General features: G+C 35.7%; 2 protein-coding genes across 7 annotated transcripts in view; one reads left to right on the forward strand and one right to left on the reverse strand.

Annotated features, from left to right (window-relative positions):
- The window catches only part of LOC105459220 (neither inactivation nor afterpotential protein C), a 24,422-nt gene continuing 5,776 nt past the window's right edge, over positions 1–18,646 (forward strand). For 3 of the 6 annotated variants that reach the window (XM_011705071.1, XM_011705076.1, XM_011705077.1), the window contains exons 1-14: positions 1–133; positions 5,036–5,282; positions 5,432–5,613; positions 8,589–8,693; positions 13,733–14,124; positions 14,214–14,304; positions 14,670–14,765; positions 14,855–15,040; positions 15,863–16,051; positions 16,123–16,322; positions 16,723–17,063; positions 17,199–17,409; positions 17,503–17,644; positions 18,036–18,494. In XM_011705071.1, coding sequence (XP_011703373.1) covers positions 5,066–5,282; positions 5,432–5,613; positions 8,589–8,693; positions 13,733–14,124; positions 14,214–14,304; positions 14,670–14,765; positions 14,855–15,040; positions 15,863–16,051; positions 16,123–16,322; positions 16,723–17,063; positions 17,199–17,409; positions 17,503–17,644; positions 18,036–18,494 — 2,811 coding nt within the window. In that variant the 5' untranslated portion in view covers positions 1–133; positions 5,036–5,065. Of the gene's footprint in view, positions 355–4,527; positions 4,612–5,035; positions 5,283–5,431; positions 5,614–8,588; positions 8,694–13,732; positions 14,125–14,213; positions 14,305–14,669; positions 14,766–14,854; positions 15,041–15,862; positions 16,052–16,122; positions 16,323–16,722; positions 17,064–17,198; positions 17,410–17,502; positions 17,645–18,035; positions 18,495–18,646 lie in introns of those variants that run through there. The other 3 variants (XM_011705073.1, XM_011705074.1, XM_011705072.1) reach the window with 3 other exon arrangements.
- LOC105459219 (GDNF-inducible zinc finger protein 1-like) overlaps positions 4,605–18,646 on the reverse strand; it is a 27,052-nt gene continuing 13,010 nt past the window's right edge. The window contains exon 7 of the mRNA XM_011705067.1: positions 4,605–4,701. The gene's annotated coding sequence lies outside the window, so the exon portion shown is untranslated. The remainder of the gene's footprint in view (positions 4,702–18,646) is intronic.

The following is an 18,646-nucleotide window of genomic DNA, read 5'->3' on the forward strand; positions in this document are numbered from 1 at the left end:
GACTTAGTCGCAGTTGGCACTGGCAAGGGTGAACGCCGCGGGGCCTGCACGACTTGCTAGACGCGTTTTAATTAGAGGTGAATTCCGTCGCGCGGGACGACTTGAGAGAGAGAGAGCGGCGTCCCTTACGTAAGTAAGTACAATTTTCGCACACCCTCCTCTTGTCGTCACCACGCCCACTGTACCGCGGATGATGCGAAGGCCGTGCGAGAAAAGTCGCGCATACGCGAGAAAATAACGAAGTCGATGAGTGGCAGGTGTGACGCATGAAGAGTGTTAATCGGTACTTGGAAAACTAATAAAACAAAATGTGTCGCGATTTAACTTATTGCTAACTACGCAACACACGTGCAGGTATAATCATTTTTATTTTATTTTTCTGCTCAAGTGATAACAGTGGTAAAATATACAGCGCATATTTTAAATCCATATCGTGACTTCGACGCTTCTTCGGATCATTTAAAACCTAAAAGCCTTAACAGTTAGGTCCTTTAAAAAACCAATAGTTTTCGAGATACATGTTTCTAAAAAAAAATCTTTCTTTAAAAAAAAATTTTCTCTTAAATATCTCAGCTAGATTATATCTGATATAAATCCATAAAACTTGGAACCTATCTAATGGATTTATTTCAGATATAACCTAAAATATTTAGGAAAATATGATTTTTTTGAGAAACTTTAACGTCCTATATTTCTCGGAAACTATTGGTTTTAGGATCTATGTTTATCGAGGCTTTTGGATCTTAAATTTCAAAGAAGTTTCGAGAAGTCGCCTTCTGAAATTATGACAATACGGACTTCAAATACATTGTATACTAAAAAAAGATTGTCAATACGATTTTCGTGTGGCAGAATATTATACAAAGTATACTTATCTCCCATTTATAAATATTTCATGACAGGGTGTGTTGTTTCAAAGCAAAGTAAAAAGAAACGTATAACCTTCGTTATTAACATTTTCGACATTATTAAAATGGAAGAACGAAACAAAGAAGAAAAAATGCCGAAAAAGAGCTTCTCGCGATTCTCCCAAAAAATACACCGGGAGATGAAATGTTACATGAGCTGCGGCGAAGAAAAGACCGAGCGACCAGGTTCCCGGTATCAATTAGCCCAATTCAAATCAATTGACGGAAATAGCGTACAATCGCCACGATTTTTCGAAATAAAAACGCGAGAACTGCAACACTTCAAGCTCGGAATCTACGAACAGGTTGACACTTTATCTGCCGAAAGCATCGATCGCAGAGCGTCTATAAAAGGGGTAAAGCGCGAAGCAAGAACCCGCGTAAGGCGTCCCGCCTTCGTGATCGATACGCGTTTCTACGCCGCGATCAGTAGCGCGAACTAACATGCGAAAAGACTCGACTCGTACGCGACGATTGCTTCTTTGCGAATACTTGCATCAAAAACGAGAAACCTTTTTCAAATTGCAAAATGCAATTTTAGAAAGACAAAGAGAAGGAAAAATTGGAAAATGAAACAAAGGAACAACTCGCGCTAACTATGCGCATTTCATGACATTTTGAAAAATTGCTACGTCACTCGCGAGCAATAATTTACCATATCCATTATGAAACTAAGCGAAAGTTCTCTTGAGTATTTCAATTGCGATGATAATAATTGGTCCACAAAAGGAATGGAAAGGGAACGGAACGATTAACGATGCCTATGCCGCGCCGTCTGTAAGTGCACGGTTCTTGCACGAGCACGGGAGAGAAGCGAGCGAGCCACTTGTCAAGCGATTCACCAGCGGTGCTTTCCAGCGGGAGGAGTGCCCCGGACCCTTTTCAACTGGTCCCGGAGTCCGGTCGGATCCGACGACGCTCGTTTTCGGTCCCCTGTCCTCCTCCTCCCTCTCCCTCCTCTTTTTTCTTCTGCCACTCTACTACCGTTGCCGTTTCTTCCCAGGGATTCGCGGTGCTAACATTCCGCTGTAGCAGGCAATCGTCCTCCAGGCCGGGCAGATATCAACTTTCCCACAGCTGCTTTTTGGAGGAGCAAACGTACGATTTCGCAGAAACGCAGAAATGAATGTCGGGGAAGTCTATTGATCTCTATACGTTGCATATACGTCAATTGATCACGTGGGAAATGCAACTGGAGGTTGCAACAGATCAGCGGTTACCTTGCGGCATTGCGTCTTGCCGTTACCTTGCGTGTACCGATATGTACCAATCAATCGGTTACTCAACACGGTTGTGTGATTAGATTCAATTTCAGTAATGCTATGGGAGGATTGGGTTTGGTCTTACCAATTACCATCGTTTTTGAGAAAAAAAAATATATATATAATCGGCACTATGGTAATATTCCTTCTTAGCAATGGCGACGCTGGAAACTTACAGAGAATCGGGAACAGCATTTATCTAATGATATAGTAATAATAAACTCTCTCGAGAAGTAGTGATTATTCAAATCGGTTTTCCATGAAGCAACATAAACGAATAACAAGCATCAATTTCCCAGAAAGGAGCCAAGTCGGGAGGAAAGATCAGAGAGAGATTGTAGGACTCATCCCTATTAACACATACCTCGCAATGGTTCCTCGTACATATCGCGCGAAACTTTCTCACAACATACGTTTCGTTGTCCCGCAGTTCTTCCTTCCTTTTAAAGAGCGCGGGCTCGAGTTCACCTCGCTTGTTTAATACGCAGAAGAGAGGACGAGCCGAAGACAGCGAGAAGGAGCGGCGGGTAGACCGGTGATGGACCGAGTGACGCGGAAAACTTTTTTCTGAAATCACAGGATCCCTGTCTGCACGTCCACCTCCTCCTTTCCTTCTTCGTTGTCTCGCGACGTGCAGTCAGGCATCAATAATTTAGCGCCCCACCGTATCAATAAACTTGCACCGGCATCAGAGTGCAAAGCGAAAAGAAAGGCGGCGCAGGACCAGCCCCAGGACAAAGAGGGATGGTGCAGAGGCACAGCGAGACGGAGTCAGGAAGATCCTGGTGGGCGCCGGGAGTAACGGAAGGAGGAGGGAGAAGATGGAGGATGGAACGTTCGATCGGATCGAGTGACTTTTCTTACGGCCGTTCACATATAGCCAGTGACGCGCCGTCCTCTCGCTCGAGTCGCTCTCCTTTCCTCCGACTCGATTACAAGCGGCAAGAAGCGGCATTACACGGGACACGCCGTGCCGACAAATCGACGGATTATGCCGGACGGGCGCCGACCTACCGGGAATAAATGAATTGGCTAACGACGTGACTCCTCTCTTTTCTCGCCCCGCGTACTCGGCGGCTTCCTTGCCAACCTGTGCGTTAGCTTAGGGAACTTACACGAGTTCGCGGAGATCCGAGGATACGTGTCAAGGAAACGGCAGATTTAATTTTTTACGAGAGCTCGAAGGTGTAAACGCTTAATTCGCGATAATTAACGAAGCGTATAATTAAATTGACTGAAGTAATCGCATATCAAGATGATACATACAGTCATCAACAAATAAAAATTACACAGAAATGTCCTACAAAACATGTTCTTTCATGTCCAAAAGTAAAATTAAATTTTTAAAGAAGCAGAATAAATGAGAAATATCTTCTTGTCTATGAATTCTTGTCTATCTTGATTATGCGTTTTGTATGATAGTATTTGAAATCTCGAATGCTAATCCAATTAGAAACGACGATGCTTTTATGAAGCTTATCAACTGCGTCCGAAAGAAGAGAAATGAAGACAATCGACGTAACTCATAAATGGATTATGTTAAAGTTAAGCATAAGACGAAAACATCTAAAAGTAAATTTTCAGGAATCAAAAACTCTTGACTGTCTACTAACCCAGATTCTTTACTATTTTAATATGTATGCAAAAGATAATTATTGCATAATTTTGCTGTCTACTATCCTAGATTCTGTACTATTTTAATATGTATACGAAAGATAATTATTGCATAATTTTGCTGTCACATGTTTAAAATACTTTTATGTCAACCATAACATGTCAATCATAACATATGCGATAAGTAGGCTTACATATCTATCCTATACACATTTTTGTAGCCCTACAAATTTTAGTAAATTTTAGTATATGTTCGAGAAATAAATCGTAAGTTTATGAATTAGTTTATCGCGGTCATTTTTAGAACAAGCACCTAGTTTTACAAACTATATTTTATTTTATTTTATTAACAAAATTGCAAACGTTTACTGATACGAGAATGATAAATTTAACGCGGACTTGTAATTAACCCTTGTCTCACGATTGAAGAAAAATAATTTTTATTCTGAGAAAAATTCCGACGCGTCTTAATCTGTTTGTGTAAAAAGAATTCGATTAAATCTCAACGCGCAAGCTTTGTATAATTCGATTAAAACGTACGATCGATAAACAGACAAGGATGCGAGTCAGGTTCGTGGCCAACGACGCCTTTCCGATCCTTTCTTCGCCCCATCCTTCTTCGGCAACGCCTGCCGAAGCTTTCAGGAAGCAAGCTACTAATTAGCGATTACCACTCGTTCACGGGGCACTCGAGAGAGAATATAATTAGCACTCACCTTTGTGGGACGAGGAAGGGGGAAGCTGCTAAAACACTCGACCGACCCAATCTTGACGTCTCTTAAAATATTCCAAGAGCGGAGAGTCATCCTTGATCTTGCGACTTGATTGTAAGAAGAAAATGTTGTGATTTTTTTTTTTGAAGATGTGAAGATACATTGCGCTTTATCATCGTATATATATCCATAAGTAACAGTTTTCTGAAAAAAAAAAAGAAGCAATACAGAAATTAGTGTGACAATCTATATCACGAAAACTACATGTTTTGATTGATAAAGTAATCATCACTTTAATATAATGCTTTAATATAACGTCGTTTTTATTAAATGGTACTGCCTACTCTAAACTGCAATTAATGTATCTAATTATTTAATTGTCCTATAAAATTAATAAAATTTTATTTCAAAGGAATCTACATATTAACATTGTTTTAAATCTTTTAATTGCATAAAAACTATCATTTACAAAATATTTTTTTCGCATATGCATATTTCAATTAATGTTAATACATAGATATTTCGGTTTCTATTCTAGCATATTTCTCAGGCGCTGTCTACCTGCAAAATGAACGATTCTAATTCTGGAAAACAACGAGAAAGTAACGATTGGCACGATAATGAACAGAGCGAAATGGAAAATCGGAGTAGGAACCGGGACACAGGATCTGTAACTCTTAAACGATTGGACAGCATCCATGATCCGGGAAAAAGATATGCGCTGAAGGATCGTATTGGTACCGGGATATGCGGCGACGTTTACGAAGGGATTGATCAGCAAGCTGGTACGCAAAAGAATATACATCCATGGATGAATATAAAATCATGAAACTGTAAATCGCAATATGTAAATAGAGAAATATAGAAAAATTACTATATGCCGCAGCAAAGAGTGTACACACACAAAGATTAATACATATCGATTGTGTTTCAGGAAATAAAAAAGTTGCCATCAAGATTCAAAAGCTCACACCTGAAACGCAATCTTTGATTGTGGAGGAATATCGTATTCTTCGTGATTTTGCCGGTCATCCAAATCTACCGGACTTCTACGGAATATACCGCAGACGATCAGCGAAGAAATCCGAATACGACGAAGTATGGTTCGTCATGGAGGTAGGAGCTCTAGATTATAAAAAGATAATTATATAGAGAAATATAAAAGTTAACGATTGTGTAAAGTATGAAATATGAAGGTATATAATTTATGTGTCATAAAGCGATTAACGTTCCATTTTAAGACCTAAACTAATTTTCTTCACAATTCACACATTTTTCTAAAATTTATTATTTTTACCTTATTTTTTTATTAAAGTATATCTAGTAAAGACAAAGAATCATATTTGTTTTGTTTTCTTCAATTTCCTCAAAAATTGATCAGTTTAACGTCTAATGTGTTTATACATATTTTTGATATTGTAAAATGACTTCTTAGAATCGTGAATGGATGTTTGTGAACTCACTCGATTCGAAGACGTTATTATCGTTGCAATCATTTTTATTATTGTTACCGAAAAAAGATCGGAATCGTAACAAAGTTCCTATCAAATGCCGCGCCTATAATGCGTTTCCTTTAACGTTGTAGTTTTTCAACAAGAGAAAGATAAAGAAAAAAGGAAAAAGAGAATGTGGGATGCAAGGGGGAGGGAGGGAGACAGAGATGCAGAACGAAAGACGGCTTGAAGGAGTTTGAAGGAGGACAGTGAAAAGAGAGGGAGAGAAAGTGAGGGTTGCCGTGTATATCCGTGCTCAGAACCCGGAGGCAATTTCAAGCATTTGAAACCGTCGAATACACGGATAATTTACGACACACGCGCCCCCATTAAACAATCATTAAACTCGTTCGTGTACGCAGGTGAGGCTCGGCACGTCGCGGCTCTAATTTACGGACGGACCTCCGCGGTGTCCCGAAACATTATTACTTATCTCGGATAAAGCGACGATAGAGTTGACGTAATACGCGCACTGAAAAATCCACCAAGTTGTCTCAGGACTCGAGATCTTTTCGGTCACGCCTTTGCCGTTCGGAACACGTCGATGCACAGAAAGTTTCTTATAACGAAAGCCGTTTCATTAACTTTCTAAATTTATACGATATAGCACTGAGATTTACTTTCTTTTATACATATTAACTCTAAAAATTATACTCTGTCACGAAAAAATGGAATATATTTTTTGAAACGTAAAAATAATAAAAATTATAAATATTTCTAGAATAAAAATTTTTTTAAATATTATTTTTCATCAATTTGAGTTCCTTAATTAATCAGACTTAATTTGATAAAAGAAAGAAAGAAAAAGAAACAGAAAAAAGTAACTATAGTGTACATTCGTCGTACTTAAAATGAAATATTATTTGAAATTTAGCGAAAAAGAGAAAGAAAGTTTTAGTGCAATTCAGTAGAGTGGTAAAGAACAGGCCTCTTGTAATGAATTTTGTAATTACAAGTCCTAGCCGCGGAATTTTGTCCGATTTCAATTAGGCCATTTTTATTACACTTCTTTTTTATGGACATTTACAAAATGATTTTGCATAAAAACATATTACAAAACATACTCTTGACGCTTTTCTTTACATTATCATTTATATAATTTACCTTTATTAGGATATTCGATATCCTTTTTCTTGACGCATGAGAATTTCTTACATTTTTAACTTCGACCACCCACATTCTCGATCAATCTCTCCCCCTCACGTCTCGCGCAGATTCAAAAGCGACGCGCGGACACGTCGAAAAACGACGAAATCCGCCTGAATCTCATGATTCACTTCGGCAAGCGAACTCGCGTGCGTGGCTCGGAGACGGGCTAAGTACCCGCAACGAAGAAACGTAATGAGTCGCCGGTCGCTACGTTAAGCTCGCTGATTGCTCGTTGCCGGAGATTACAAGCAATAAAGGAGCAACAGGCCGCGCGGAGGCTGGTGTAGCGATAGAAAGGAGACGCGGCACATCTTCGTCGGCGGTGCAGCGCGGACCGAATAGCAGTTTTGTAAGTCAATCGGCTTTAAGTTCGCTCAAGCAGAAACGAGCGCCGAGATCACCAAGAGAAGAGAGAGAGAGAGAGAGAGAGAGAAACACAACGACAATGTGGCAAGGATTTATCGCCGGTGATATTTCATATCGAGCGAGCTTTATTGGCGCGAACGTAAGGCCTCGGTAAAGCCTTTCGCGACTCTATACTACGGGCAAAATACGAGAAAGATGTTCTTCATCGTCACGAATAGGATACAATATTCGTGATTTAACTTTAGCAAAACTGAACACAGAACTGTAATCAGACATCTGGGTTGTGTATAACATTCTAGTGAGCATTTTATATACGGTTATAATTCTGTGTAGGAAGAATAATCAATCCTTTTAATTTGAGAAAAGAAGCAAAAGAATTGAAAAAATGTGGATTAAAGCCGTGAAAGAGAACGGCCGAATCTGTGTTACAATCTGTAATTCACATGAGATAGTCTAGGCTAACATATATGAAGCGTTGAATCACGTTTACTCATAATTACCGCACGTTTCGTGTAATTGTAGTCATATGCGCGAAGTTTATTACACTTTTCGATTATATGTTCTCTAAATGCTTAATTTCTGGAGAAATGGATTACGATAATCTTTTGCTATCTGAATTAACTTTCAAAACGTATCAAATAAAAAATCAAACAAAGAAGCATTCAAAAATTATCAAAGTGGAAGTTTCATATACATTTAAGCAAAAAATTACAAGAAAGAAAAAGGATTTAAGGGTCGGAAGAACTATCTTCAAAGATATTTTACCTAAAGGCTTTCAGAAGACGAACATGGACAAGTACTCGTGGAACTTAATTCTAATCCTATTCACGGTTCAAATTACTTCCGCAATTAGAATGGCATTTCAATTAACGTATATCAATCTCAGGTTGCATAATTATGTCACAAGTAAAAAAAATTAATTATTACACATCATCATATAAACGATGAATCGTACATAATATTTATGATGAGTTTGTTTGAATTCGATAAATGGGCGCAATTTTGCTGTTAACTTTTTTCATCTAATTTAGATTTTTTAGCTCTAATGTGTATAATTAACTTACAAAATATGGTATGTTATAGTTCTGTGAGGGTGGAACAGTCATGGATCTCGTTCGCGGGATGATTGCAAGTAACAAAAAAATACGAGAGGAACACATTGCCTTCATTTTAAGAGAAGTGATAAAGGTAAATTTCTTGTTACGCAATATTATGTATATGTATATTGCCATATAAATTTTTTAAATATATGTATATTATTGAATCATATGTAATATTTTCTTAAGATGCAATTTTTCTTGATTTTTATTCAGATTATTATTTTGCGATGCAAAACTCATACAAAAGACTCACTCATAGACAGCAGACTTGAAATGACTATATATAAGTTAATCAAGTAATATTGAAATAATCGAAATATCCTTCAAAAAAACATAATACAACAGAAATTAAAATTAATTAACAAAGCTAACAAAGATTAAATAATCGAAATATTTTAGTAAGATATATATCTTGGTAACAGACACGTCTTGTGTAAGACGTAAGATTAATAATAAATGGATATGTTATAAAGTGAAAATATCTGACTGACCGAAAACAGGCAAGTCCGACTAAGGTAATTAGTTTTTGCTCGGGTACGAGAAGATATATACGTCGGTAGCTGAGAAAGGTCGCCATCGCGGTATGTCCAGCAAAATTGTGCCGCAATCTACCCCTTACCGTACCCCTCACTATCCCTCGTCATTCTGTTTCCTTCCTCCCTTTCTTGATACAGAGCGTAATAAATATTACTTGTGCATGACAGAGCACACCAGTGAACCGACAGAAATGATAATAGGTGTAGCCACGGCAATAGTCGCGTTATTACGATATAATTATGCTCGATGGTATGTCCCGACGATGCTTTTATCTCGCGGCAGATTATCTCTCTGATTACAGAAGGTGCATTGGCGTCGAAGTATATTGCTGTGCAATTACAAGACGATGAAAAAACGAGGTATTTCGTGACTTTACAAAAATATGATTTACTAGTAATTATGATAACTACGCGATAAATGACTAAAATTCTAAAGGCTATTGCCTATTAAACTACTAATGAAAATAAAAATTTATTCAATAATTGATAATTATGTGATTACACACACATATAAAAATTAAATATCGTGAAATATGTGAATTGAACAAAATCTTTTAATTCTTTTGCTAGATTTATATAAAAACTTTGATATAGAAAATACAAAGATATATATTTAATTTTTTCTTTAAATCAAAATTAATTCATCTGTATGTCACTGTAAAAATAAATATTTCAATATTTTTATCAAAATATTATATATATATGTATATATATACATATAGATGTACAATGAAATTAATAATTAACTTAATAAAAAAATAAAATAACGGTTTCATTTACAATAACAAGGCAGTAACCTAATGAATTCACGTAATTCATATCCAGTACAAATATTCATTTTTTGTTTTGATCATTATTAACATTAATGGGCAATACAGTTAACGTCACGATAAATTTAAACCGTTGCATTAATTGAATATTACCCTTGTTTACGACAATCATAAAACGTAAGCCGTGCCGTTAATTTTTCCACAAGTTTCAAAAGAGAAAAAAGCAAGAACTTTCAAAAGAGAAAAAAGCAAGAACTGGTGGATGACGAAACTGTGACGAGGAAATGGGATGACACAAATAAAGCATGGATTGAAATTCGAATAAAGCTCAAATAAAGAAAGACAGAAGCAGAAGAGACAAAGAGGAAAAAAAACAAAAAAAGGTGAAGGAGGAATGGGATGTGAAGAACTAAACAGCCTCTCGTTTCGTAAATTGCTATGATTTTGCTTAATAGTTAATGGTCACGGAAAACGGATTCGCTTATTTACAATGATACTACCTTCCATGATTCCGGTTTCTCCTAGGAGGTCGGATAATTGGTGAGGATATCGTGCTCATTTCTCAACGAACTTAAGAAGACACATGTATATATGGAAGGAAAAATAAAGACGAGAATCGAAAAAAGTAAATGACTGATGCACGCCACAGGATGGAACTTAAGTGACCATTTCCGCTTTGATTCGTGTGTCATTGATTTTTCCTTGCTAATTATATTTCTATATTTAATTATTTATTTCTTTATTTACTATCATTTATGTAAACGCGAAATGAAGCTAATATTAGCTGTAGTAAAGATGTTAGTGTTCAAATGCTTAAAAGAACGAAATAATTAAGTTAAACGCAGTAAAGCAACAATATATATTATTTGTTACTATATTATCGATAGTATTTTATTTGTCGGACTACCGTAATTTCTTGAAATTTCTCCTATTTTATCATTTCAGTATTTTTTTCTTATGATTATTAATATCTTTTCTTATTGATTTTTGAACTTTCTCTTATTTTATCATTTCGATTACAGCAAAAAAATCATCCGAAAAAAAATCTTGTTAAAAAATAAATAATAACGAGAAAGATTTGAGACAATAACTGTAAATATAAAAAACTGAAATTTGAAGGAACCAAATCAGATTTGATATATAAATTAATAAATTTTACGTAATAAAAAAATATTAAATATAAAAAAAACTAATTTATTTCTATTTGTGATACGATAATTCCTATCTTACGAGTATCTGCACAGATTTATCTATTAACTCCTGTCAAATACCTCTATACTATATGATTATTCAACCGTTATAACATCGTAACTATAGACCAATACGGCATAAGTATCACGAGCCGTTAAACAGTAAACGTTTAAAATATATCATTACTGCCGTCTATTCCGTGCACCGGTACTTGATAAACGGGTAGTAATACAGGATCGACGACTGTATACATTACAGTACATGGGTTTATCTTCACTCTTTTCAACATAGAAAATATATATATTTAAATCTAATAATTCATATTTAAAAAATTGCATACATTGATGCATTTAATTTAAATTGATAATTTCCTTGTATGTAAGCTAATATAAATCAATAATTTGCAGTTAATTGACACTTTTAGCAACATGTTCTAAAAATAGATGTTACTAGTTTAACATATTTAATAGAGAGAAGTGCAGTGTAAGTAATGATTAAGATCTAAAAGGCATATCAAACGCGATAAAAAAAAAAAAAAAAAAAATATTATTAAGTAACGCAATAAAATTGTAAAGAGAATAAGAAAAACATTTTTAATAACTAATCAAATCACTTAAAGTCTAACGGATTTTATTCGAATATTAAAAATCATCGTAATTAAAACACGGCAGGCATATGTAATCGTACCTACACGTAAATATGTGCAAATTCTTTATGATTTTAAAATTTCTAATAATAATTATAACTATCGGAAACAAGCATGTGCAGTATTGCTGACGAAGGTTTTCTATCTTTTTCATGTAATGAGAAAAAAATATATTTCTCTCGAGAAATCCACTTCTTCCCTCATAAGTTCACCGAGGAAGCGCGGCGAAAGGGCACGACGTGTAATGGGCCCAGCATTCTTTCTCTCGCGAGTGGCTCATGGCTCACGGCGATAATATTTACGATCCAAGCAGTTTGTCACTAAATCATTATGTGGGTCTACCTTTCGGGTATGCCCCCCCTGTGCACGCACAATCCGATGCCCTTCGCCACCGGGTCCAGCACTCCCCGCCTTTTCTCCTCACCCCCCCCCCTCCCGATTGCCCGACGCCGCGCCGCGCGCCGCCGTTCCTTATCCACCTTGGAAACTGCACACGCAACCCTCCCGTCTCCCTCTTTCTTTTTCCTCCACCCGTTCTCCCCCTCTGTGCTCTTTCCTCGCAGATACGTGTTCCATGGGCCCGGTAGCGATTCGTCCACGGTCACTCGTGCGGTAAATCAGACCACGCTGACGTTTAATGCCGGCAAATTACACGCGAAATAAATGCCCGCGAAGAGAAGTGCGCAGTAAGCGCAGTGCTCGAAACAGAAACACAAAGAGAGCACGGGAAACGGATAAAGAACGAGAGACGAATGAAGACTACCAGTATGCTTCTTCTGCACGATCGTTATATCCCGTTTAATCTTTATCCGCCAATTAACAATTCGTTCGTCCCTCCTGAGAGTTCCCTCCTTACCCTTGTAACTATTTCTTGTCTACCATCCGGTCAACGAACATTCATCAACGATGTTTTCTATCTTTCTGTCTTATTTATCGAAATTATCGACGAATACACAATACGACGAAATATAAATTTCAGGCAAATAATAATAATTTGTGTGTTGCATATTGATCCACTTAAAAAAAAATCACAAATAATTCAAATTTACCATTATTGGTCTGATATTGAAATTAATAAATCCAATATATATACGCAGAATATACGGACATATAATACGAACTTAAATAGAAAGATAAAAATAACTGTAGTTTAAAAGTAATTTCTTGATTGAAACTAAATAAAAAATTTATCAAATATAATTAAAAACGTTATATTAAAAATAAGTTTTCGAAAATCCGCGGGAAATGAATAAAAAATTGCGCGTTTATAAACTTTGCAAGGTAGTTTAGCTTTAACTTCGGAATGTGGCTTTAAAGCGACTGGCTGATGAACCAGGTATTAATGATTTCATGCCCATGCCACGTCGGAACTGCTCACTGACCCGCGCTTGTTACACGCGGTGAGCACGGCCAGCTGCAAATTATAGATTGTTCAATTTGCAGTAAATCTATAAAGACGATTCTCGCAAGACACTGAAGGTGCCGAGTTGCCAACTTCTCTTCCGCATCGCCGTATCTCGAAGATATTACGTTCGTGTTGTTCTTCAATTCTGCGATCTCAGAATATTGCACGAAATACTATAATATTAATATTTATAGCGTTTTGCAATTGTCAATTTTTAAAGGAAACCAATTAGTACTATCAAATCACAATTAGTACTCTCTGTTGCTAAAACATATAGCTGCAGGTATAACAAGTTTTCTTGAGGATATAATTCAATCTTTCATCTACTTGTTTCTAATTCTTATCAATGATTATTTTTTAGCTTCATAAAATAAAAAAATTTTTATGCACAATATCAAAATTAGATATTCTTATACAGAAATCCAATTTAATACTAGTCAATTTAATTAAAAACACTAAAAACGACAGTGCTTTCAATACTTAATCTTCAATACTTCAATGTTTAAAATAAGTAATTGATCACCCCTTTCAGTATTAAATTTTTGTAAGGATGTTACATATAATGTTTCTTTCTTTCAGGCTTTGATCCATTTGCACGAGCACAATGTAATCCATAGAGACATTCGCGGCAACAATATCGTTCTGACGAAGGAAGGCGAAGTGAAATTAGTGGATTTCGGGCTCTCGAGAACGACGAAGAATGAACTTGAAAAAAGGCGCACCTACATAGGCTCACCGTCCTGGATGGCGCCGGAAATGGTTGGCAGCAAGGATAGCGGAGCCGACGGTGGATACGACAGCCGAGTCGACGTATGGGCGATCGGCATCACGGCGATAGAGCTGGCCGACGGCAAAGCACCGTTCGAGGACATGCATCCGACTCGTACGCTCTTCCAGATCGTCCGGAATCCACCGCCGACTCTCTACCGACCCGCCAATTGGTCGAAGAATCTCAATGACTTCATTTCGGAGTACGCGATCAGATAGATAATTTCTTTATTACGAACGAATATCGCGAACGAATTAACGTGAGCTACGGCTGCACTTATATCCGTTTCAGATGCCTCGAAAAAAATCCTGAGAACAGACCATACATGATGGAGATCATCGAGCATCCCTTTCTGTTGGAGTTACCCGAAAACGATTATCCTGTAATATACATTGATTCAGTATAATGTATAGTCTACAAGTTAGAAAATTATACAACATATTATAAAGTGTCGTCAAAAACCTGTCAGAAATTCCTAAATGCATAAATTCGTTTAGTTTTTTTTTAAACTTAAGTTCGATTAATTAATAAAAATAATAGAATTATAATTATAAACCAAAGTTTATTATTCATTAAGAATCATAAAACTTCACATCTTTCAAAATATCTTGTCGATTTTTAATTTTTTATAACATCTTATTGTTAGATAGATACACAGAGTCTTGATTTGCCTTTTCTTTTTTAGAGTCTACAAATATTCTAATTAATTGAAAATCGTCATAAAAAGATAAATACACAATTTTTCAGCTGACGCAAGAGATCAAAGCGCTGACGATGGATCTCTCGGAGAAGGGCAGAAAACAAAGAAAAGCGGAATCAATAGTTCGTAAAGGTTTTTTGAAGGTAACGACTTGCGCGAAACATAAGTTGAACTGAGAATGATGGATTTATAATATACATATATTAGAAGAAAATTTTAATTTGTTCGATAGACTCGTCAGGATGAACCACCGGAACAAATGTACACGGAGGACTTAGCGGCATTAGATGTCCTGACTGAGAACGTAATCTTGGATGAACTCCGCGACAGACTGGGACGAGGTGAATATCACACGTTTATCGGTGACATTTTATTGATACTCAACCCAAACGAGGAGCACGATATTTACGGTGTTCACGTAAGTCTTATTATGATAGCTCATCGATATTCAGCACTTGAATTATTTTTACAAATTTAATCATTAACAAAATTAACATTATTGTGCTTATCTCTTTTTCGAAAAAAAAAATAATATTGAAACTTTTATCATTAAAGAACGGCAAATATAAAAATATTAATATAATAAAAATAAGTTAAAAATATACATAAAAATACAAAAAACAAGTGTGAGATTACTTGAAAGACTATTAATTTGTATAAATGTGTATAAATGGCATGTGTGAAATTAACACCCCAATAAAATTCCGTAGTTCTGACTAGAGTTTCCACTTCATTTTGAAGAGATGAAGAGTTCTCTATAGTTTATAACAGCCGTTCAAAGCCGTTCGATCATGAATTTTGATAAGAAGTTAACATCTCATTTTTTAAATTTAAATTAAAAATTGTTATTAAGCAGAAACTTGTTATAAATTATAAAGAACTCTTCGTTTCTTCAAAATAAAACGAGAATCTCTAATCAGAACTATGGAATTTTATTGTTGAGGTGCTAACTTCACACACGCGTATAAATTTGTATAAATGTATATTTGTATAAATTTGTATAAGTAATATTCTTATGTTTATAATTAATTTATAATATAATGCAAGAAATTACAAATGCATCTCTACTTTTTTATTTTTCTTTAGATTTTATTCATATTTTTACATGTATATCAAATATTACTATCCTACATATAAAAAAGTGAAATCTGTTCGTGAATGTTAAATGTATGTTCAATAATAAGATTGTAAACTATGTTATATATGATACAGAAAAAAATCTGAATAATTTTATTTGCAGCATCACGCGAAATATCAATGCAAATCGCGGTCGGATAATGCTCCTCACATTTACTCCGTGGCGGATAGCGCGTTTCAAGATGTTATGCTTAACGAAGAATCGCAGCATATTGTGCTGGCCGGTGAAAGTAACTCCGGAAAAACAACGAATATGCTCCATTTAATAGAGCATCTCATGTTCCTCGGAAAAGTGAGCTCGAAGCGAATATATTAGATATATAAGCGAAATTACGAAGAACATTTACATCATTTTACTCTCAGGGTCTGCACGATACCGGAGCGAAAGTGCTGCGAGCTATAAAAATTATTCACGCTTTTACGAACGCGGCGACACCGCTAAATGCTAATTCTACCAGATGCATATTGCAAACTCAGACGACTTTCGGGACAACTGGCAAAGCGTCGGGGGCGATATTCTGGTTATATCAGTTGGAAAAATGGCGTGTTTCGACTCACGACAGGTATTATAATTTATTTATCGAATGTACAGCTACTGTTCTTACAATTAATAAACATATTATGCAGACTTTGAATCTTTTAACTGAAAATTTATCTAATTTTTTAAAGAGTTTTGCAAAATATAAGATCAAAGTAAAATGCACCAAAGAATATTCACATTCTATATTCCAATGTATAACGGGTTATCATTGTACAGGCGTGTACAGCATGTATGAAAATAAACAGCTTATAATTTTTTGCTTATAATTCAAGAAAATACAAAAATAGTAGAATAATAAAAATAATAAAACAAGTTAGAATATAATCTAATTAATATTAAAAATGATAGAATAAGAAATAGAAAGTAGTAACTCGCAAAAATGTTGTGCTAACTATTTTTATAACAAAAAAGTACTTTTTCAGAAATCAATCAAACTTCCATGTTTTTTACTACTTTTACGACGGTCTCGAAGCATCAGAAAATTTAAAACCATATTTCCTACCAAGTGGGAGAAAACTTCGATATCTCAGAATAACCGACAAGGGTACTGAAAAGAGACGAGCGTTCAAAGTGAGAAACGATCCAGGGAACAACGCGCTTAAGCTCAAAGAACTTAGAGAATGTTTTGTATTTATGGATATGGAGGAGCATTGCGAGATTATTTGGAAAATCCTCGCAGCAATTCTGATACTCGGGGAGATTCGATTCGTTGAAGGCAATAACGGAGAGGCTGAGTTGGACAACAGCGAAATTGCCAACAGAGGTAAAAATTTGAATTCGAAGAATTCAGTTCGATGCACTTTTTGAGAGATTTATTATACTTTTTATGTATTAAATCGCGTTAAAATATGTATTTGTCCGCGAGATATGAAAGCTAATCAGCTGTTGCAAATTGCAGTGGTGGAACTTCTTGGCTTGGACTCAAAAAAATTTATTTGGGCTCTCGTTAATTATTGCTTGGTCGTGAAGGGATCAGCGATACGTAGGAAACACACTTGCGAGGAAGCGAAAGAGGCGCGGGATGTCTTGGCGAACACTCTTTATCAGCATTTAGTAGATTGGATAATCAACACTATCAATTATAAACTTTCAATGACTCGTAGTCTTTAGTAAGTTAACTGAAAATTTTATAGAAATTCGGACAAAAAAAATATTAATAAGGATTTTATATCAATTGTTAAAATTTCTATTGTGATTTTCAGTGGTGATAAACATTCTATCAGCATCCTTGATCACTTTGGATTCGAATGTTTCTCAGTAAATCGATTTGAACAACTACTAGTGAATACCATAAACGAGCAAATGCAATATTATTATAATCAAAGAGTATTCGCCTGGGAAATGGTAAATTTCTAATGAATAATCTGTTATGCTGTAAAAACATATTAACAAATTTGGTAATATATTTAAACAGCTAAATTTTCAGTCTCTATTTTTCTTGTGTATAAGTACTAAAAAAATAATTTATCTTATTTTTGATAAATTTTTAAAGGACTTATATCCTATTATGATTTTACATTTTAATATTCGCAAACGTTATTAAATGTATACCATTACATCATAAATTCATTCGCGTCTTTTTAAGGATTAATTAAATTAGGATCATAAAAGCTTTAAATTCTGTACACATGGCTGTATGTATGCACATCAAGCAATAAACAAAATTTATTAATAATTATTATAATTACATACTAAATGAAAGAATTTGTATTAGGTACTCTTTTACGATTTTCAGCAAGAACAAGAAGAGGAGGACATACCCATGCGACAATTACGCTTTTACGATAATAAGGAAGCGGTTGATCGACTAATGAATAAAGAGGATGGTCTCTTTCGTATCATCGACGACGCTTCGCGGCAAATGCAAGACGCTCAGTACATTCTCGAGAGGATTAAAGAACATAAACGCGGCATCCACGTGAAACCAGTGAGCTCACACGAGTTCACGGTCGCACATTACGCCGGTAAGCTGATATACGATGCCAGTGAAATTACCACGAAAAATCGAAACTTCCTACCACCGGAGATGATCGGCACGATGAGAGTCTCTTCGCACGATACGATCAAGCAGATGTTCACCAACAAGCTAACCAAGTCGGGAAACCTGACGATCGTTCACGAACATTGTGTCGCGGCGAAGGAAACGTCGAAAAAAAAATGGAGTGCTGTTGTGCAGGAATCTTCTACGTTCCGAGTAAGTGAAATTGTTGTAAATAATCCTATCTCTTTATTATATCAAGATCTTTAATATCTTTATATCTTTTTCTATCATATATTTAATATCTTTATCTCAATTCTTAATAATATAGGTACTATTTGATCGATTCAGTTTCCAACTAATTCAAG

The sequence above is a fragment of the Wasmannia auropunctata genome, unplaced genomic scaffold, assembly GCF_000956235.1.
Source record: "Wasmannia auropunctata unplaced genomic scaffold, wasmannia.A_1.0 LD334204.1, whole genome shotgun sequence".
Lineage (NCBI taxonomy): Eukaryota > Metazoa > Arthropoda > Insecta > Hymenoptera > Formicidae > Wasmannia > Wasmannia auropunctata.